This window comes from Giraffa tippelskirchi, chromosome X, assembly GCF_054371585.1.
Source record: "Giraffa tippelskirchi isolate mGirTip1 chromosome X, T2T-mGirTip1v1.2.pri, whole genome shotgun sequence".
NCBI lineage: Eukaryota > Metazoa > Chordata > Mammalia > Artiodactyla > Giraffidae > Giraffa > Giraffa tippelskirchi.
Genome location: NC_137289.1, coordinates 32,560,139 through 32,582,596, shown reverse-complemented (window position 1 = coordinate 32,582,596; position 22,458 = coordinate 32,560,139). Strand labels below are relative to the sequence as shown.

The 22,458-nt window shown below is 39.0% G+C and overlaps 1 protein-coding gene across 4 annotated transcripts in view; it reads right to left on the bottom strand.

Moving 5' to 3' along the window:
• Nucleotides 1–245: 245 nt before the first annotated feature.
• Nucleotides 246–22,458, bottom strand: part of LOC145536213 (melanoma-associated antigen B18-like) — a 63,843-nt gene continuing 41,630 nt past the window's right edge. Inside the window, exons 1-3 of one of the 4 annotated variants that reach the window (XM_081565071.1) lie at nt 2,723–4,379; nt 942–2,045; nt 246–816 (exon numbers count right to left, since the gene is read on the bottom strand). In XM_081565071.1, the coding sequence (XP_081421197.1) occupies nt 953–1,984 (1,032 nt within the window). In that variant the 5' untranslated portion in view covers nt 1,985–2,045; nt 2,723–4,379 and the 3' untranslated portion in view covers nt 246–816; nt 942–952. Of the gene's footprint in view, nt 817–941; nt 2,046–2,486; nt 2,585–2,722; nt 4,380–22,458 lie in introns of those variants that run through there. The other 3 variants (XM_081565070.1, XM_081565068.1, XM_081565069.1) reach the window with 3 other exon arrangements.

Sequence of the window (22,458 nt, the reverse complement as noted above, 5' to 3'; positions counted from 1 at the left end):
TGTTTTCAGCCAAACACCCTCCCCCTCCCACTTCTCCCAACCCCATATTTGTCCCCTTACCTCCTTACTCCTTTAAGTCTTAAAGAGTATTTCACCATGTTCTGTACATAATTACTGCTCCTTAACTGTAACATTCTAAAGGCAGGGGTGTTTGGTATCCTAGTTTCACCATTTCTAACACAGCAGTTTTCAAAGAGCAGATGCTCAATTAATATTTGGGGAATGAATGAGCCAGACAGCATGAGTTCCAGTTTATAAACATTTTATTTCTCTTATGTTCGTTAATAAGCTAAGCAAAGCCAGGTCTGTATCTTTTATTTTTATAGACTAACAGATCAAAATGAATAAGGGAAACCAAGAACTGCACATTTTTTAAGCTTTTTCCTCCCTGTATGTTTTCATCCCAGTAACTTTACTGTTGAATTTTTTCACATTTCCAAAGAAGTGCCTATTACCAGGTCATGTTGTACTGTTCTAGTTCAATATATACTAAAGGTTTCCCGCTTTATGTTGCAAAATAATAAAACTCTTATCTTAAATCTATTAAATTAAATCTAATACATAACCAAAATTACTAATAAGTTTAGATTCTGAAATGTATATCTTCTTTAAAAGAAAACATTTGAAATATAACAACAGGAAAGAAAGAAAAGAAGGGAGAGAAAGAGGGAGGAAAAAATGGAAAGAAAAAGAAAAGAGAAAAGATTAAACTCTAAGTTTACCATATAGAACAGAAACACAAAGATGATATTATAGTTTTCCCTGTGGACCCACCCTGGTCATCCACAGCTTAGAATGTTACTGCTCTTTTGCAACCTAAAAAAGAAAAAAAAGAGAGAGAAAGGTAAAATTTCAAGTTAGCAATATATAACAGGAACTCCAGGATGGTATACACTTCTCCAGTCCCACCCTGGCCCTCCACTGTTAGAACGCTGACGCACCTTTTCAAATTTCACTTAGCCTGGGAGGAGCTGCTGGCTATGGCTCTGGAGCGGGCACTGGCCAGGGCAGCAGTACGAGCCCTGGCTGCAGCTCTGGCTTGGGCTCTCTCTTCCTCATCTCTCAAAGCCTCTTCATACGAGGATGGGAAGGCAGTTGGGACGGTATCGTGAGCCTTGGCTAAAAACTCCAGGACTTTCATTTTGCTGGTTTCAGCATAGGCTCTAGGGCCCCACAGGAACTCATAGCGTGGAGGCTCACTGTTGGCCACCTGGCGGTACTCCAGGTACTTGAGCTGCACCATATCTTCTGTGAGGACCTTCTTGGGATCCCCATAGAGGAAGTGCTTCCTTTCAGCATATACACCCATCAGATTCAGCATTTCCCAGATCGCCTCTTCAGGAGCGCAGCTGCCTCTCATGAAGATCACACCAAGCACAATCATCAGGATGCCGGTCTTTAGCATGTGCTCATCTTCATTCAGAGGTGAATCATAGGAGAGGTCTAGTTTGTTGACAAGGGTGTAGCAGTGCCTGGTAGGATCCACTTCCTTCAAATCAACACCAAAAGCCAGCTCCATGTGATCAGAAGCTCTCCTGAGGATCTCATTGAAATGATTCTTGTACTGTTTGATAACAAACTTCAGCATGTCTGCCTTTCTAATTGGCTCTTTCTTTTGATACTTCTGCAGCAGGAAGTGCACCAACAAAACCACTTTCTTATTTAAAATCTCACTGAGTGAGCTCTTAGTGCCCTTGGGGGAGCTTGCGCTTTCCACCTTTGGGCTATTGATGTTTTCAGCTGAGTTGGTGCCTGAACCAGCTGCAGTAGCACCGGTGGCTCCCTCAGGTGCCTCAGGAGTGCTGGGTGTCCCAGGAGCAGGCAGATTCTCAGGTCTGTCCCCAAAGACAGAGGAAGGGGGCTTTCCTGCTGCTGCTGCTGCTGCTGCCCCAGTGGCCTGAGCAACCCCTAGGCCCTCAGTCTCAGCACGGGCCTGGTGGCGTTTCTCACGGGCACGGAGCTTACTCTTTTGGCCCCGAGGCATGATGACTGGTCAGAGAACGCAGGCAGCTGCTCAAGCTGCCGAGGTTGATGAAGAGCTCACCCTAGAAGACAGAGGAAAAGAAGGCGTGTATAGCCTCCGTAGGGAGATTCTTCTATCTTGGCGCCAAGAAAAACTGCCTTTGTTGATCCCCTTAAGGGTACCGTTTTAGGAACCCACAAGACAGAGGCCGACGGAACTCTGTGGGCCTCCTCTGTTCATCAGGGGCTTGTCACCTTAATTCTAACGCAGAATACTAAACTTGACTCCTGACCAGTCCTTTTACGACTCCCTCTGCTGACTTGAGGCTGCCCCTTCAGACCAAGGCTTCCCATCCCACAAATTCTCCTGGCTGACGTGGCGGGGTGTTGGGCCTAACAGTCACTTCTGAGCCGCTCGGGGGTTGAGGGTCGGGATGGCGCAAGTTAGGATAGGGAGGGGCTCTACGGGACCACCTCAGTTCTGGCAGGAGTGTGTCCCTTCACTTCTAACAAAGACTGTTCACCTGGATACCTGTCCAATCCCGGAACTTCTCCTTGGGTAGATGCGAGGCCACACCTCTCCAACAGAAGCCTCAAGCTCCGGAGCTGCCGCGCGGAAGGCAGGGAGAGCACTTCCGGTAACGCCCAACTGGGCTTGCTAGCCTTGGGGGTGGGGTGGGAGGGACCGGTTCTGGAAGGGCCTCCCTATCTGTTCTGGCAGGTGGAGAAATCGTGCAAAACTCACATGGGGGAGTCTTACCTGACTCCTGACAGGGCCTGGGACTTCTTTCTCTGCTGAGCTAAGTCAGCTGGCCACAGATCAGGGTTCTCATTTCCCTCGGAACCCCCAGTAGGAAGTAAGGGGTAGCCGGAGCCTAGCAACCATGCCTAGGGCCTCCCAAGACTGATAGTGTAGTGGGGGGGGGTACTCTTTGTGGACTCTTACTTTGGAGTGGGCTCTCCCTTCAGTCCTCACTCGGTTTCTTACCTTGATGCTTTGTAAGTGAGCTACTAATCTGATAGGGTGCCAGACCAATCAGGTAAGGCATAAGTCTGTAAATAATTTAAGGAGAATTGACTACTGTACAATATTCTACTCACCACGAGTAAACATAATATATATTGCTCTATTTGAGACTTCTTTTAGCTAAGTCTATCAGTAGTTTTTTTTTACATTTACTTCCATAAACATCGTGTGCATTGTTGTTAGTTTTCTTTTGAGGTATCTTTTGAATAGCACTGCTGTTTTGAATGATGTATTTACCATTATATATCCTAGTTACTTATTTTGTGATAAAAGTCCTCCTTTTGGGACTTCCCTGGGGGTCCAGTGGATAAGACTCCGAGCTCCTAATGCAGGGGCATGGATTCAGTCCCTGTAGGGGATCTAAGATCCACATGCTACGAGGTACAGCCTTTAAAAAAAAAAATCTTCCTTTTGGTATAGTGATCTTCTGCACCAGCTTTTGAAGTTTCTTATAAATTTGAATATTTGGCAGCCAATTTCCTTGGAGTTTTTAATTAGAGAATCATATTACCTTTTTTCATTATTCATAATTTTGTTTTGGTATTGCTGTGTATGGCTGTATACTGGCTATGCAGTCCAGTCCAGGTTTGAACAGTAGAGTTGGTACCATACCTCCATGCCCTCTTCTGGACTTTATTGGAAATGTTTCTAAAGTTTCACACTTATATATGCTTGCTGTTGATTTAACAATATGGAAATTCCATTCTAATGTAAGTTTTCTAAAAGTTATTACCATGAACTGGTGTTGAACTTTTATCAAAGATTTTTTTTTACTCCTACACTTGATCAAATGCTTTCTCTTCTCTGTCTGATAATATAGTGAATTCCGATACTCTTTGTTGGCAAAGCCATTCCAGAGGTGACACTGAAATTCTGTTTGGAGATCCATACCATCTGTAGTTTCCATTGTGGTGATGTTGTCAATCATTGAGGATCATCACTGTCATCCATTAATCCACTAGAAGCTGCTGAGTTGTAATTCTCTAATTCTACCATTCTTTCTCAAGACTATTACCTGAAATATATGTATAGGTAGAACCTTCTGTTATCCTCTCTTTTCTTTCTTTTTTTTTTTGATTTGAGCCTTCAATGGCCCTATTTTACTGCCTAGATAGATAGACTGATAGATAAAGAAAGCTAAATCTCTCTTTGTCTAATCAATATCAGAACACTTTTTAGCCTAAAATTGTTTTATGTTTTTTGTAATTTTAAATAGCAAAAAAATCTTGCTTGAGAACTAAACCAGTTAACAACTGGTTGAATAATTCATCTGCTATTGATAACTATTACCAAGCAGCATGGGGGTAATCAGTGTTCAGGCCCTAGAGTTTGTCACATGATATAGTATTTGTGCTTACAGATAGTTATGATTTTGGAAGACATAGAAAATATTCCTATGATTTATTCAAAGTCAGCATTACTTGAAGGGGTATAGTTTCTGTATTCTTTCTATATAGCTATCCAATCATTATGCTAATTGAGTTTTATTGTTTTCTTTATAAATTCTAACATGGATTATGGCAAGTAGTTTAAGTGTTATTACTACTTTAGTTTATACACATGTAGACATAAAAACAAATTGTGGCACTCTTTCCTCTGGGTTCACAATTTATTCAATATAGGGCTGTCCTAATGAACTTCATATTAGAACTCCATTAATGTGGTCAATGCAAACTTATCTGATTTTTTGAATAGATATGCTAATATGCTCTCAATTTATTAAAAATAATTTTTCCAACTTCTCAATTCACTTGTTAGTAATTTAAATATTTAGATTTTTAATGAATATCTACTTCTTGAGTAGGTGACATTTTTGGTTGTTTCTAAGGTAACGCTGCTGCTGCTGCTGCTGTCGCTTCAGTCGTGTCTGACTCTGTGCGACCCCATAGACGGCAGCCCACCAGGCTCCACCATCCCTGGGATTCTCCAGGCAAGAACACTGGAGTGGGTTGCCATTTCCTTCTCCAACCCAAGTTGCATATACTATACGAAATTTAGAATGAAAGGTTTTAAAGTCTCTAATGCTACGGGTCCTGTTTTTGCTTTTTACTTTTTTTTGGAAACAATTGTGCCTGATGACTGCTAGCAAGTATCAAATACTGGAGTATTTGATGCTTTTAAAATCTGATCAGTTGGGAGGTTTTGGTTTGTTGCTCATTTGTTTTCTTATTATTTTCACTCTTAGTGGAATGTTAGCACAAACTCTCTCAGTATATGTATGTGCACTCATGGGGCAGATAAGAAATCATGGGAAGACAAGTTATCAACTACTATAAAATAGTGAGAAGTGCTCCAAGAAAGAAGCAATTGTGACTGGGAAAATTTTATTATCCTAGTGTCCTAGACTGTTTTCAATCTAAAGTATGGCTGAATGATGGAATGGGACACACAGGTTTCCCCACCCCATTCTCTAAAATATCTGTTTGTTATTGAGTCACAGAGATATGAAGAGAAAGAGTAAGGAGGGAGGACAAATATTTTAAAGTAAAAATAGTAATAACTATGTATTTGTTGAGGACCTATTATATTCAAGGAAGTGTGCTGTGTCTATTATCTTACTTCACCTGTGGCATGGGTTTCACTTATTGGATCATACTTATTGGATCGTACCGGCAAAGAAAGTGAGGCTCATAAGATTAAGAAGCTTTCTTTTTTTTTTTTTTTTATAAATTTATTTATTTTAGTTGGGGGCTAATTACTTTACAATATTGTAAGAAGCTTTCTTTCATCCATTAGTTTTTATTTACTAAACCAGGAACTTGACCAAAGTCATGAAGATACCAAAGGCTTAGACTGAAAAAGAGATAGAGAAGAAAGGTGTCAGAGGAGGTTTTTTTTTTTTTTTTTCCTGGTCAGAAGTGGCAAAGTTTCCTTGACAGTAGATAAACAACTTTATACAGTTTTATTATTGCATTCAACCCTGTTCATTACTTTCTGTTTTAACCTTTTCTTTTTTTTTTTTTGTCTATACTATCACTTATAATTTTGATAAGCAAAATAATAGTTAAACATTGGTCTCAACTATAAATTAGTATTAAAGTCATTATAAAGAAAAAATTAACATGATATTTATTATAGGAACACTTAATGAGAGGACATTATTCATGATAAAATTATCTTAAACATTCAGTTGAAGACCTTTAGGAAATATGCTCTTAATTTAGCTCTTTTTAAGAGAAACCATGTTATTTTTAATCTGGTGGACAATTAGATGTCTTTTTTACTCACGTCAAAAGTAGAGTCTCAAGGTCAGATTTATGTATTCTTAGAGCAAGTGAACATGTTCTTATTCTATGCACTTTGAATACCAACTTGACTTCATGTATTTTGTTCCCACTTTAATGTTTTTCTGAATGCAAGACATTATAATCCTTAATCCAACAGTAATTTATTGATAAGGAATTCAACCATGCAGTGTGCTGGGAGCTGAGGATAAAATGATGAGCAAAATGTGGGCAGACCCTACCTTCATAGAACTTACCATCTGGTAGGAGAGACAGACACGTATATACATTTATTACTAACTATTAAACATTATGCGTGGAAAGGACAGATAGATAAAATAGTGTGATACTCTCTGATTCAGTAAGTTTGCGAAGGCTGTCCTGAAGAATTAGTATCTTAACGTAGGAAAAAGGATGGATGTGAGTTAGATTGACAAGCATAAGGTGAGGTTTGAAGACTGTTCCTTAAGGGAACTATACAAATGTCTGATTAAAAAATAAAGTTGGTGGACTGGAAGGAAGAGCACATTAGCTTGAGTGTGAAAGTCAATGGGGAGAGTGTAGTGAAAGAGTTCGGGGTTTCTTCTTAGATGCAAAATAGAACCACTAAAAGTTTTAAAGCAGGCAAATGACCTGCCCAGATATGCATTTTGTAATGATCACTGTGGCTGCAGTATATTTAAAAAAAAAAGGGGAAGCAAAGCAAGACAAACGAACAAAAACCACATAGGAAAAAGAATTCCAGATACTTGAACAGTATTCCAGGGTTGTGACATCAGAGATGGAGACATTTGGATAGATTAGAAAGCTGTGTGTAGGTACAATTTGCAGGACTCATGTGCTTGTTGGCACATGGCTGGTGTAGGAGAACATGGTGTCAAAAATACCCGCTTACATCCAGGGCCTGGGCAACTGCATTCATGACTGCAGTGTCTACTGAGATTGGGAATTCTGTGAGTGTACAATTTACCACGAGTGGGAGTCATAAGAATGGGTGTAATTTGGAGTTTTGCTTGTGTGTTCAATTTAAAGAGGGTTGTGTTTGAAGCACTTTTGGTAAATATTCAAGTGAAGATGTCAGATAAGCAGAAATATATATGAAGCTGAATACTAGAGAAGAGATCTGGGCTTGAGATGTGTATCTGAAGTCATGAGGAGGCATTTGAAAATGGAAGCATTGAACATGAATGGAATTGACAAGGAAGAGAGTACAGAGTGAAATAAAAAGTATCAACATTTTAAAAATGGATAGAGAAGCATACTCTTTGTAGAACACTTAGAACATATAGAAAGCTATTTAATCACCCATAATTCTATTGCATGCATATATATGTGTGTGTGTGTATATATATATATATATATATATATATATTATAAACAATAATTTGGTGCCACAGCTTGCAATTCCTATGAATATCCAATAAACATTTTTACTTTTAATCAGCAGAGATAGTCATTTCTTATTCAATGTTGATGAACAAATTAATCCACCCAAAATCTTGTTAAGCTACAAGCATATGAAAGTAATGAATAAAGAAATAAATATGTCCTATAAAGAGTTAAGGGCTTCCCTGGTGGCTCAGTGGTAAAGAATCCACCTGGTAATGCAGAAGATATGGAAGACGTGAGTCCGATCCCTGGGTCAGGAAGATCACCTGCAGAAGGAAATGGCAACCCACTCCAATATTCTTGTCTGGGAAATCCCATGGATAGAAAAGCCTGGGCTGGCTCCAGTCCATGGGGTCGCAAAGAGTCTGACACGACTTAATGACTGAACAACAGCAACAACATAAAGAGTTAAATCTATTAATATACACTCAATTACTCTAGTTATGGCATCTATAGAATTTGATGAAATTCAGTACTGTATTTGCTTCGGAAAAAACTCATTATCACCATTTGAAAAATAGCATAAAGCACATGTTCTATTGATGATGGCATCATGTTGCTATGTGAAGGACAACACATTAGATTTACATTAAATGTATAAAATAGAGCAACTCATTATTGGCTTTTCCTAGACTGGGTCATCTGTGTTCCTATTAAAATGAATGTTAACTTTTTTTTCTAATTTGATTTCAGTTTGAACAGCTTTTAAAAATGCCAATATCTGCAAGCATAATACATTTTTAATGCACCTAAAATTTATTTAAAAGAAAATGATTATGTGCATTGTACTTATATATAAATGTGAAACTGATGGCAAAGCATATTGTGATTAATGTGTGATATTTGATATTTACATTACAATTGTGTTCTATTTTCAGTGATACATAGTTGATGGGTCTGTTGCGGTTGTATTATGTATAATCTAAGACACCAGCTGAGCCTTAGGATGACTAAGATATTTAAAAATTTATTTTTTCAGAATGAATCAATAAGCTTTGAAGGAATTAACTTCTTCATGGCTTAGAGTCATGTTTTTTCAAAACTTAAGAAACTCTCCAGAATTATTAAACTTCATGTTCCATTGCATCTACATTTAATATTGTGATGGTTATTGAGACATATGTACATTTATTGTCCTTTTAAGGAAGTTATGTGTAGAGGACACTGGGCTTTTAAGTAAAAAATAAGTAATCCCTATTAAACTTTAGTTTTAATCTAGGTCTTTAAATATGGGTTTTATCTTAGTGACTGGATAGTTTTTTTTTTAACTCAGTTTCTATGATTTGACACTTTTAAAGGTGTGGAGGATTCACTAAACAATAAGAAGTCTCTGAGATATTCATGGCAGTGAAGTGTAGGATATATAGATAATAAAATACATAAAGAGAAGTATATTAATACAGAGATAACATGTGAAAATCTCAACAATGGTTTTAACCAACTCTTCCCTTTTATACTTCCATGCCAATTAGAAGTCATGTAGCAATGACCGAGCCATAGCTGAACTAGACACATCAACATCAAACAAAAACACTATGAAGAAATAAAACAGAACAAAACCAAATAAAGCAAAACAACATACATATTTTACGAAACACTTATAACCCCGGTGTAGACATGTCAATCACAATAGCAATCTGTTCTTTGACACAGTGTATTCCGAACCATTTGCACCACTGTGTAGCAATAAACGCATGATCAAGTATATACATAATGCTGCTGAGTCGCGTCAGTCGTGTCCGACTCTGTGCGACCCCATAGACAGCAGCCCACCAGGCTCCGCCGTCCCTGGGATTCTCCAGGCAAGAACACCGGAGTGGGTTGCCATTTCCTTCTCCAATGCATAATAGCCGTGTTACAACAGAAATTTAGAAAAAAAAGTTCTTCCATGTAAAATTTTTATTTGGGTTTTGTAAAGAGGAAATACTTAGCAGAAGACTCTTTAAAGAGATATATTATTGAAGTAGTGAACGGCAGGTTTTTTGTAAGAAGAGAATTTATATGGCTGAAAGCTGCTTTTAAATAAAGAAAAAAATGACATATTACTTCAGTGTTTTCAGACACAACATTTGCTCATTTCAATGCTAAAAAGTGTGGTTATATATGGTTCTTTTTCCCAGAGCATGGATGAGAAAGGAAACTGAGGCACGGTTAAGCTAAGTGATTTGTTTGAATTGTATAAAAAAAAAATACACTTCACAGAGCATGAAAGTGAAAGTCGCTCAGTTGTGTCTGACTGTTCGTGACCCCATGGGCTGTAGCCTGCTAGACTCCTCTCTCCATGGAATTCTCCAGGCCTTTCCCTTCTCCAGGGGATCGTCCCAACCCAGGACTCGAACCCAGGTCTCCCGTATTGCAGGTGGATTCTTTACCATCTGAGCCACCAGGGAAGCCCTTCGGTATTTGAATATTTTACCACTCAATACTTCAATATTTGAATATTTTACCACTCTTTCCTTCTATTCCCAGGAACCAATTGCTCTAAATTAGAAAGATAGCTGTTCTGGGAGAATTTTCTTCTTGGTGACACTTTGTTTAAAATGGTGTGAAAAAAAGAAAGGAAAGAAAAAGAAAGTAGTAAAAAAAGAGGTAGAGAAATGTAGTGAACAGTAATAGTAGTAAAACTGCTAGAATTAGCCAAGTCAGTGGTAAAGACTATAGTAACCAACTCAAGACACCATGAGATAAAGGTGATGAGGAGAATGTGTCAGAAAGTTCCTAGATGGATCTTCTTTCCTGTGTTTATTGACTGTTGACCAGTCCTTGTGCATACCTGGTTAGGGGTCTAAATGATGCTTTGATAACTTGTAATAGACATTTTAACATATTTGTTGAATGTTAGGATGAACATATTGTTGATGGTACAAGAAAATTGAAATTTATATGTATCTTAAAAAGAATGCTTAGTCATTTTGCATAAATAATTTTTGCAGGGAATGTCATTTCAAGTAATTGCATGTTGTTTAAAGTCTCAGTTTAACAATTCTAGCAATGAATCTAATGTACCTTGCCTGAGTCGATACGGAACCAGATTTTGCCCTGGAAGAGCTACACTTGTTTACTTCTTTGAATGGTTTGTTGAATCAGTTGGCTGTTGTCACAATTGTGTTGTATTTTTAAAAAGCCCAAATTCAATGCATGCAGCAAGTGTTTATTTCTCCCTCATGCTTATGCAAGTTGGCTGAAATTTTGTGAATTTGGCTGAGTTTGTTTGGGCTTGGATCCAAACTGAAGCTAGGATCCAAGTCGGCTACATGTGTCTCTCACTGTCTTTGCTCCAGGGGCTACTTTGTAGCCTCTTCTCATGGCAGTGATACAATATGTATGTATGAGAACAAGTTGTAGGCCACAATCATATAAGCGCATTTCCAGTCTCAGTTTGTCATGTCCACTAACATCCTGTTGGCAAAATCAAGTCATGGCCAACCCCAGCATCAGTGGATCATAGATACATACTTTTCTCATCCAGGTCAGTGCGGAGAAGGTGGGGAGTGACTACTTTAACAATAGCCTAATCTATCATCCATACCTTAATCAGAATGGAATCTGCCATCGAGTTTTTATTATGGATCCCCAGAACACAGACTATTTTCCTCTTGTTTCACAAAGAAAATAGCATAGTAGCTAAAAGTGTTTTAAGGTCAGCAAATCTTTAAGACAATGCAAAAACTTGAGGGCATATTGCACCACAGGCCTATGTAATCAAAGCTCTCTCACATATATACAGATATTTTGCTTATTCTTAGTTTTTCTGAAATTCTTTGTCAACATTTGTAAAAGGTGGAGAGGACTCTCTAGATGATTGGACTACCATATTAATATTTAGAAACAAGAAGGTGTAAAATGTAATCCACTGCCTCAGTGAGACAGTAAAAATTATTGTATTTTTAATTAGAGCTTTGTCAGGGAGGTGCAAAAATAGAATTCAAACTGCAGATTTGTTGATTGAGCTTAATAAAGTCTTGGGACTTTTGAATATGCTAAAGATTGGCAATTTTCTTACAAGGGCTATCACTAGTTAGAACCAAACGCTTGCCAATCCCATTTCTATGATGGAGACTGAGTTATCATGATATTTCTATGAGGACACAATGAAATTTGATTTACTAGTTTGATTTTGAAAGCCACTGGAAACTATGAGGCCTCCCTCACTATCATGGCCTTTATTAGGTTGCTTAACTTGACAACTTATATTTTATCTTTTTAAGTTTTAAGTTTCAAAATATGAAAATTTCTGAAAACCACCCGATATTTTATATCAAAATGTTTCTACAGAAAGGAATTACTCTTGTTCATTAACCAAAGGAATTCTGAAACCACGTACAGAAACAATAAGAGAATTTCATCATTCCTAAAGTTTATCATACTGTTATTAATATTATACTTAATTTTATTTGTAAAATAAATAATATTTTGTCATGAAGATTGCCTTTGGCAGTTGGATCACTATATTCTACATAATGAAAATTATTTTTCTGGCGGTAAAGGTACTACTCTTGACTGAGTACATGGAGAACTGAACGGGCCATGAGCGATACCTCTGGGTTGATACTTAGGGAAAAAGCATCTACACGTCACTGGTCCTCTACCGAATAGTTAATGAGGAGCTTTCAAGTAACATCTGTTGGAACATTTGTCTCAGGAATCACCCAACTTCTTGATCGTTCTCTCTTCCTGAGAAAAAAATATGTAAAACGATATAGTAATAAAAAATGAAGTAATATATCCTTAATATAGGTATAAATCTGCCCTCAGTAGTTATTTGTTGAATGGCTGAATGACATTTTGTCTATAGGATGCAAAATACATTGTGTCTATTGAATACTTTATGCATGTATCGGTTTACTCATAAGTGTATATAAATAAATCTATTAAAAATTTCTCATCAGGATTATATGAATTCATAGTTAACAGTATATTGAAGTGAGGATCAGCTAAGTAATTTTCCAGGCCCAGGGAAAAATGAAAATGAAGGGCCCCTTGTTCAGAAATTACTAAGGATTTCAAGATGGTGACAGCAGAGCATTTAAGTAAGCATGGGGATTTCTAAGCATGGTCCCCCTTTCAACTGCAGAAGTAGCATGTCCATGAAGCTGGTTCTCATTGAGTATGTGCTATGTATAGAATGCCCTTTCTTTCATATAACAAAAATAATAAATCATTGTCTTTGGGAAGCTTAGCAGAGTGCATCTCTTTTAGCATAGGTATACATATTTGCATATATATGTAATAGATATGAATAAACATGTATATTTATTGTACATTATGCCATATAATTTCAACATGGAGAGCCTACTTTATGTACTTACTATTATTTATTCAAGCTATGTAGTCAAAGCATTGATAGAAGGTGTGTAGTATCCTGAATACATCTTTCAGGATCTTATCTGATTCCTTTGTTGAAGAGGGGTGAAGATCAGCATTCCCCACAACTTTCAGGGTTGAACTAAAATTCTGAGTGTGTGGCTTATCCTTAATTCTTTCAGATTTCCTCCCATTTAAGAGGCTTCTGATATTTGAAGGCCAGAGTGTTTCCATGATTTGACATGTCTCAGAAGAGCTTCACAATTGTCTTTCGGTTCCCCTTCTTAAGAATAAGGATTCTAGGTAGAAGTATGCTAGAGAGCTATTCATAGCCCATCAATCATCTAACAACAACAACAACAACAACAAACATTTATAAGCACCTGATATATGCCAGTCTCTTTATATTTGTCTCTAATTCTTATAACTATCCAAGGTAATAGCATTATCCCAATTTCATAGATTTTGAAAACAATGTTCAGATGGGCGTTTATTATGCTGCTACTTAACTCAGAAGAGATGGAACCACAATGAAACTCTAGATCTGTTGCACATTGCTCTCTACTTGTTTATACCACATTGCCGGAAGACGTGCAAAAGTCAGCGAGCTCCTCTGGGAACAGGAGGAAGGCCAGTCTGGGACTCTGAGTAACCGACGTAGAGATGCAGTGTTCAATTTGTTTTCAAAGTTGACCACGATCACTTCTTTCTTGTATGCATACCATCAAGAGCTGGGGTCCTCTCCTCCTGAATCTGAGCTGGCTTTGTGATACTCTGACCAATAGGATTTGGCAGGTGTGACACCGGGTAAGTTCCAGGCCTAACTTTGACGAGGCATCTACTGTTTTCTCTTTACAAGGAGCTAGACTACATGATGTAAAGAAGCTTAGACCAGAAAACCGAAATATGAGACAGCATATGAAGATAGAGAGAACCAGCCCTGTGAATGAAGCCTTTCTGTATCTCCCAGACTAGCTCAACCACCCGTCAAATGGAGCTGAGAAAGTGACTGCAGCCAAGCCCTGCCGGAATTCCTCGCCTAGAAAACTGTAAGAAATGATTCATTGCTGTTTTTTTAAGCAACTGATTGATTTGTTTCATAGCAATAGATACTGAAACACCGGGAAACTTGGGGACTATCATGTTTTAGCCTGGCTTGCAATTTCTACAGCTACAAAGCCCTGGCTGACTGTCTTGAATAGAGGTGTGCTTGGGCAAAGATGTGTTCTAAGACTCCATGGGAATTGCACTGGTATTGCTTAGGTCTCCTTTGGGTGAAAGTCTATCTGCAGAAGTTTTGATGTCACTTTAATCTTGCATCAGAGTAGCCCATGAATAGCTTTAATTGTTGGAGGAATGAAATACATAAGGAAGGATACCCTGCTTGCCTTAGGGTTAAATTCATCAATGCCGTTTCCTTTCCAAGATGTCAAAGTCATTACATCTCTGTATTCTGTTCTCTTTGCCATAGTTTCTGCTCTCGTAAGAAAAAAAAAAAAAAAGGATTTAAGGTAATTTATATTAAAAAATGAACTTTCTGTGGAGCATACTTCTGAAATTCAACCCTACTCGTGATGTTTTTCAGATTCTAAGCATACCTGGTTGTGAGTCCTCTTTGATCATATTTTGCGTCTACAATAGAGCACTTGGGGATAAGTACTTGATAACTTTAATATGGCCTCAAACTTTGACATAAAAGGCACAAGAAAAAGCATGTTGAAAAACTTTTCAATATTGATTTCATTTGGTAGGGAATTAAGTGATGAAGGCAGGCATATTTGATCAAAATTTAACCATTTTCAGTAGAATGTAATCAACTTTATCTGTTGCGTAAAGATGAGAACCTCATTCAGAAGATATGATTAGAAGCCTCACTTATCTAAGTCATGATTATAAGGAAACTAACAGCTAAGTACAAGGTTGCTGCCTACATGGAAAGTGTATAACAGGAGTTTTAAAGAGCCTTTTCTCTTATATATTTGATTTGATAACTTAAGTTTTCACTAGTATCTTATAAGAAAAAAAAACTTCTTTGAAAGTGAGAGTATTTTTTCTGCAGTGCATCATATTTTGTTATCCAAAAATAGTTGCCTCTCCACTTAAATAGGTACTATTTGACATTAATAACAACAGTACCTTGATTTTCTCACTTAGCACAGCCGACCCTTGATATCCATGAGGGATTAGTTCCAGGACCCAGGTGGATACTGAAATTCTCAGATACTTAAGTTCCTGATGTAAAATGGTGTAGTGCTTGCATATAACCTATGTGTCAGTTCAGTTCAGTTCAGGTCGCTCAGTCATGTCCAACTCTTTGCGACCCCATGGACTGCAGCACGCCAGGCCTCCCTGTCCATCACCAACTCCCGGAGCCTACTCAAACTCATGTCCATTGAGTCAGTAACGCCATCCAACCATCTCATCCTCTTCATCCCCTTCTCCTCCCGCCTTCAGTTTTTCCCAGCATCAGGGTCTTTTCCAATGAGTCGGTTCTGTATCCTGCTGTAAACTCTAACTCATCTCTAGACTACTTACAATGTCTAATACAATGTAAATGTTATGTAAATAGTTGCTAGTGTGCCACAAATTTGCGTTTTGCTCTTTGAAACTTTCTGAAATCTAAAAAAAAAAAAAAAAATTATTTTGATCTGGGGTTGGTTGAATCCATGGATGCAGAACCTGCAGAACACAGAGGGCTGACTGCATCTTTATGCATTGCATAAAGAGTGGTTTCAAACTTATGTCTTATAAGATTTTTCAATTACCAAAGTTTTTCTCTGGCTTTAAATGCTTGCACAACAGTCACACAGTCAGTAGGATCATAATAATTTTATTTAATGTCCCTAACAGTTGTGTCCAAAGGAGCCATATTAATTATGTCACACAGAACGAGACCAGAAAGAAATCACAGCATGACGCTCACAGGAAAAATCCACAGGAACATCAGGACTCAGCAACTTCAGTGAAAACTTTACAACCTCCCTTGGCCTCCGGAGTATAATAGCACTAGCACCCCTTTTTGCCTAGTGCATCAAAAACCAACTGCTCTATTTGCTATTTAAGGCCTTAAGTATCCCCATTCCTGTGAAATCTCCCTCTGGCCAGCATAATCTCACAGCTCCACCCATTTTTTCCTTCCTCATCCCTGCCTGTGCCTGTCTCAGACTGCTTCCTCTCCACTAAGTCAGGTCAGTTTATTTGTTGGTTTCAGATCAAACCTTACATTCCTTATAGCCTTTTCTGCCCTTTGTACTTTTTACTGAAGTCTAGTTCTAGTTCATTTACTTCTCTCTCCAGTCATCAAATACATAGTGAGCCCTCCAAGCTGCCAGGCATTCTGCTCAGTGCTTAAGGTATAGAAATGGAATATACTCTTCCCTCCTGCTTCTCAGGTTGCTCATAGTCTCTCTGTGAGGGTAGGCAGGTAAACAGAAAGAAGAATGCCTGGGGAGAGTGACTTGATGGAGATGTTTACAGAGAAGTAAAGCAGTACATTTTAGAAATACCTAACTCACGAGATGAGAAGAGGGGTAGGTGTAACTTTAGGGAGACTGTTATTGTGAGAATTGAAAAATAAGCCAAGCGGAGAGGGTAGGTGAGGTCATTTTGGGAATAGGGAACAACTTGAGCAAGAATGGTATTTCCTGTGTGCCTGTATCTGGCTGTATTTTAATTCAGAGATTGAATATTTTTCCATTGACCGGGTACAAATAACTTTCCTTTCCTAGTCTTTTTACCTTATTATTTGAATCTACTATTTTATCTTGCAAACCATATAAGGGTTAAACATAAGTAGGATGTAGTTCAGTAATTGAAAGTGAAAATAAATAAGGGATAACCAGGTAACAGAAAACGAAAAAAGAAAACCCACAAAATAGAATTATGGACATTAAACTACAGTACTATGATAAATGTAACTGGACTTAAGTCTTCTAGATGGATAAAAAGCAAAACTAAGAATATTTTTAGTTTAATGAGACAAACTGAAACAAGATACTATAATTAAGGAAATGTTTTAAGTTAGAGTGTTCCAATTCAGTTGATCCCTTCTTTAGATAAGCTCTGAAGCCTGAATATAATCCATGTCTCATTAAATATATTTGAGTTCTTAGCGTGTGGTAGGCACTACACCAGACACTGGTGATTGTATTAGTTATTATTACTGTATAACAAATGACCACATAGTTAGCAGCTTAAAACAGCCTCTAATTTTTAATCTCACAGTTTCCATGGATCAGGAGTTTGGGCACAGATTAGCTGGATCCTCTGCTCAGGGTTTCACAAAGCTAAAGTCAAAGCTGTCTTCCCTTCTGAAACCTAGCATCCTCTTCTCTGCCCTTGTGGTTGTGGGTAGAATTCAGTTTATAGTGGTTGTGGGGCTGAGGACACCATTTTCTGGATGGCTGTTAACTGAGGCCTGTAGTTATCTCCTAGAAGGCTGCCTTCATAGGCCCTCTCAAAATATGGAAACTTACTTCTTCAAGGCCAACAGGAGAATCCGCCATTCCAGTGTAAAGACAGAGTCTTGTACCATGGAGCTCCATCACAAGAGTGCCTGTTCCTTCACCTTTGCCATATACTAGTGGCTAGTTCAAGTCATAAGTTCTACTCACACTTCAGAGGAAGGCATTATACAAGGGCATGACCCACTGAGGATAACCTTAGAGTGTGTCTGCTACAGTGGGCAAAGCAAATCCAGATTTGTGGGGCCTAATGCTTATGTTTGGGAACCCTCTTGAAGAAAATAAAAATAGGATACATTTATGAATATAGCTCAAGCAAGTACTTCTGAAGCTTACACTTCACTGGTGTCCTGGTCATTCAAACTACACTTGAGATACAGTAGCTTTATCGATCTTATATTCCAAAGAGAGCCACACAAGTTAAACAAGTAAACAAATAGAATATATTGAAAAATTGTAAGTAATATAGGGGAAAAAAGAATAATGGGGTGCATGTGTAGGACAACACTCACTGAGTCAGAGAAAGACTCTCTCTAAATATTTGCCATTTAAGTTAAGACCCGAGGACAAGAAAGAGTTGGGCAGAAACCTTCTAGGCACAGGAAGGGGGACAGGAGGGTGGGCAGGAAGGATGGGGTGGGAAGGAATAGTTAGGGTGTTTGGGAAGGGCATGTACACACTGCTGAATTTAAAATGGATAATCAACAAGGACCTACTGTACAGCACGGGGAACTCTGCTCAATGTTTTGTGGCAGCCTGCATGGGAGGGGAGTTTGGGGGAGAATGAATATGATGTGTATCAATGGCTGAATCCTTTCATTGTCTGCTGAAACTGTCACAACATTGTTTGTTAATGGGCTGTACTCCAATACAAAATAAAAAGTTAAAAAAAAAAAACCAAAACCTTCCAGGCACAGGAAAAAGCCTATGTAAAACTTCTGAATCTGGAAGGGGCATGCAGTATTCAAGAAACAGAATAACCAGTGTGTGTTTTCCATTGTGTTTAAAAAGAAAGAAAATCAGTTCTTGAAGCTTTCTAGATAGGTGGTATGAGAACTTGTCTTTTTCTTCATTATTTGAGGTTTGTGAAAACTGTTCTGGGCTGCACGCAAGCATGGCCATTCTAGTGAACACATCTATTTCCTGATTTGATGATGAATAAAACTTAATATAATAAGATCCCAGAAATATAATGGGCACCAATGCCTACAAGATTTCACCCACATTTAACCTTTTAATTAATAATGGTTATTTTTTGAGTGGAGTCTGATTACATCAAGAACTGTATTATTCAAATAATGGCTACATAGCTACCCCTGGGCTTTCTCTAACCACAGTCATGTCAAAGAGGATAAAAAATATAAAGATTCAGCTCTTTGCTCACTTTGAAGTATATTTTTAATTTCCTTTTTGATTCTTTTAGTCTTACTAGTGATTCATAAGCCAAGAAGTAAATCGATAACTCTTCAAGGAAGACTGAGTTTATGGGAAAATCTCTGCTCAAAAGAATAATTTGTTCATTCAGGCAAGAGTGTTCTTTTCTGCCAACACCAAATTTTCAAGAAAGATTCTCTGTTAAAACGATGCCTAACAGAAAACACTTCATAACTCAGTTCCTGTGTACAATAAATCTATTGTAATCCTCTTTATGGTGAAACCTGGGAGTTTCTGAAGGTCTCTGGCTCCTCAGAAGAGCACTGTAGCCCCAGTAAAGTGTTATATATCCACTCAGAGCTTCACAGCAGAAAACACAGGATAAGTGAGAATTTAGAAACCAAGCTTTTCCTCCAAAAAACTCTATACTGCATTAAGTTATCAAGAGCTTGGAGGCAAGAGAATTGCTTTGGTGTCCTACTGAAAAGGAATTTCCAGGAGTTCCAGTTCTTGGATGACTCAGAAAATTTGCCATGGAAAAAGAACTTTGCCATTGAGTGGTTATCTGTTATGCTTTTTGCCAAATCTCAGTTTATGTTCTGTGTCAGTTTCTCTTGGTGGGACACCATGGGACTTGGCAAAAGTGAAAAAACACCAGATATTTATTGGAACGCATTCGAATGTATATGGCCATGCTAGTGTTATAGCCACGCATTTTGGGAAACAAACTCACTCGGAAGGACAACGCAGGTAATGGAGTGCAGTTTATTACACCGGCGGGCCCAAGGCAGAGTCTCTTTTTAGCCAAGGACCCCGACCAGCATTTGTGAAAATCTTTTATACCCCATGTGTACGTGTCCGAACTCACCACCCCAAATTTTTTGAGACTTACATAAACAAAGGAAGGGTAAATATAATCACAATAATCTCATCATTTAGGTGTTATGTGTTCAAACAGTTAAACAATTGGCCAATAATCAATAAGCCTGAGGTTACACTCCGATAGGTACAGAAAAATTTACGGCCTGTCCAGAGACAGGGGTGATTAGTGTATGTTTTCTCTTAGGCGGTGAGTAACCTGGATACAATCTTTAAGGTTCCCCTGTCTGGAGGGGTTCTTATCCTTCTATTGTCGTTTCCACAGGCACTGAGCACAGAGTTCAGAGTCCATTAGAGAGGTAGCCGAACATGATCAGCACGAACAGGCCTAAGATGGAGTCCAGGCCCTATGAATTTCTTCTTCACTAGCAATGTTTTAATGGGCTGGAGGTTACATTTCTTACTTACAGGATTGCTAAGGCAGATACCGTGGTGAACACATAGCTCCCATGATGCAATAGCACTGGTCTGGATCCCACAACTATTTGAGATCTATTGAATTCTTAGCGTTCACACTCTGGTTGATTAATTACTTTATCTTGCTTGACTCCTCACTCTGAGAAGGCAACCGACTGCATAATTTGAGGCACTCCTCTTACAGGGAATCTAAGTTTTAGCATTTCAGAGCCAGAAAGTATTTGCAGGACCCTTGAGGTGGCAAGATGTTAATGGGGAGAGCATGGTCTTTTTAACCAGGAAACTTGGATTTAAGTTCAGGCTGGGAGACTCAGCAATAGTATGTTAGTCAAGCCAATCACATTCACAGAGTAAGAATCTTGATTTTATCATCTGTAAAATAACAATGGGCTTCTCTGTTGAGGCAGTGGTGAAGAACCCATCTGCCAATGCAGGAGACACGGGTTCAATCCCTGGGTGGAGAAGATCCTCTGGAGAAGGAAATGGCAACCCGGTCCGGTATTCTTGCTTGGGAAATCCCACGGACAGAGGAGCCTGGCGGGCTGTAGTCCATGGAGTCGCAAAAGAGTTAGACACCACTTATTGACTAAACAACATCAATCAACAAAATATCAATATCAATACCTGTTTCAGTTCAGTTCAGTTCAGTTCAGTCGCTCAGTCGTGTCCGACTCTTTACGACCCCGTGAATCGCAGCACACCAGGCCTCCCTGTCCATCACCAACCCCCGGAGGTTACCCAAACCCATGTCCATCGAGTCGGTGATGCCATCCATCCATCTCATCCTCTGTCGTCCCCTTCTCCTCCTGCTCCCAATCCTTCCCAGCATCAGGGTCTTTTCCAATGAGTCAGCTCTTCGCATCAGGTGGCCAAAGTATTGGAGTTTCAGCTTCAACATCAGCCCTTCCAATGAACACCCAGGACTGATCTCCTTTAGGATGGACTGGTTGGATCTCCCTGCAGTCCAAGGGACTCTCAAGAGTATTCTCCAACACCACAGTTCCAAAGCATCAATTCTTCGGCGCTCAGCTTTCTTCACCGTCCAACTCTCACATCCGTACATGACCACTGGAAAAACCATAGCCTTGACTAGACAGACCTTTGTTGGCAAAGCAATGTCTCTGCTTTTTAGTATGCTGTCTAGGTTGGTCATAACTTTCCTTCCAAGGAGTAAGCATCTTTTAATTTCCTGGCTACAATCACCATCTGCAGTGATTTTGGAGCCCCCCAAAATAAAGTCTGACACTGTTTCCACTGTTTCCCCATCTACTTCCCATGAAGTGATGGGACCAGATGCCATGATCTTAGTTTCTGAATGCTGAGCTTTAAGCCAACTTTTTCACTCTCTTCTTTCACTTTCATCAAGAGGCTTTTTAGTTCCTCTTCACTTTCTGCCATAAGGGTGGTGTCATCTGCATATCTGAGGTTACTGATATTTCTCCCGGCAATCTTGATTCCAGCTTGTGCTTCTTCCTGCCCAGTGTTTGTCATGATGTACTCTGCATATAAGTTAAAGAAGCAGGGTGACAATATACAGCCTTGACGTACTCCTTTTCCTATTTGGAACCAGCCTGTTGTTCCATGTCCAGTTCTACCTGTTGCTTCCTGACCTGCATACAGCTTTCTTAAGAGGCAGGTCAGGTGGTCTGGTGTTCCCATCTCTTTAAGAATTTTCCACAGTTTATTGTGATCCACACAGTCAAAGGCTTTGGCATAGTCAATAAAGCAGAAATAGATGTTTTTCTGGAACCCTCTAGCTTTTTCGATGATCCAGTGGATGTCGGCGATTTGATCTCTGGTTCCTCTGCTTTTTCTAAACGCAGCTTGAACATCTGGAAGTTCACGGTTCACGTATTGCTGAAGCCTGTCTTGCAGAATTTTAAGCATTACTTTACTAGCGCGTGAGGTGAGTACAATTGTGTGGTAGTTTGAGCATTCTTTGGCATTGCCTTTCTTTGGGATTGGAATGAAAACTGACCTTTTCCAGTCCTGTGGCCGTTGCTGAGTTTCCCAAATTTGCCGGCATATTGAGTGCAGCACTTTCACGGCATCATCTTTCAGGATTTGAAATAGCTCAACTGAAATTCCATCACCTCCACTAGCTTTGTTGGTAGTGATGCTTCCTAAGGCCCGCTTGACTTCACATTCCAGGATGTCTGGCTCTAGGTGAGTGATCACACCATCGTGATCATCTGGGTCATGCAGGTCTTTTCTGTACCGTTCTTCTGTGTATTCTTGCCACCTCTTCTTAATATCTTCTGCTTCTGTTAGGTCCATACCATTTCTGTCCTTTATCGAGCCCATCTTTGCATGAAATGTTCCCTTGGTATCTCTAATTTTCTTGAAGAGATCTCTAGTCTTTCCCATTCTATTGTTTTCCTCTATTTCTTTGCACTGATCGCTGAGGAAGGCTTTTTTA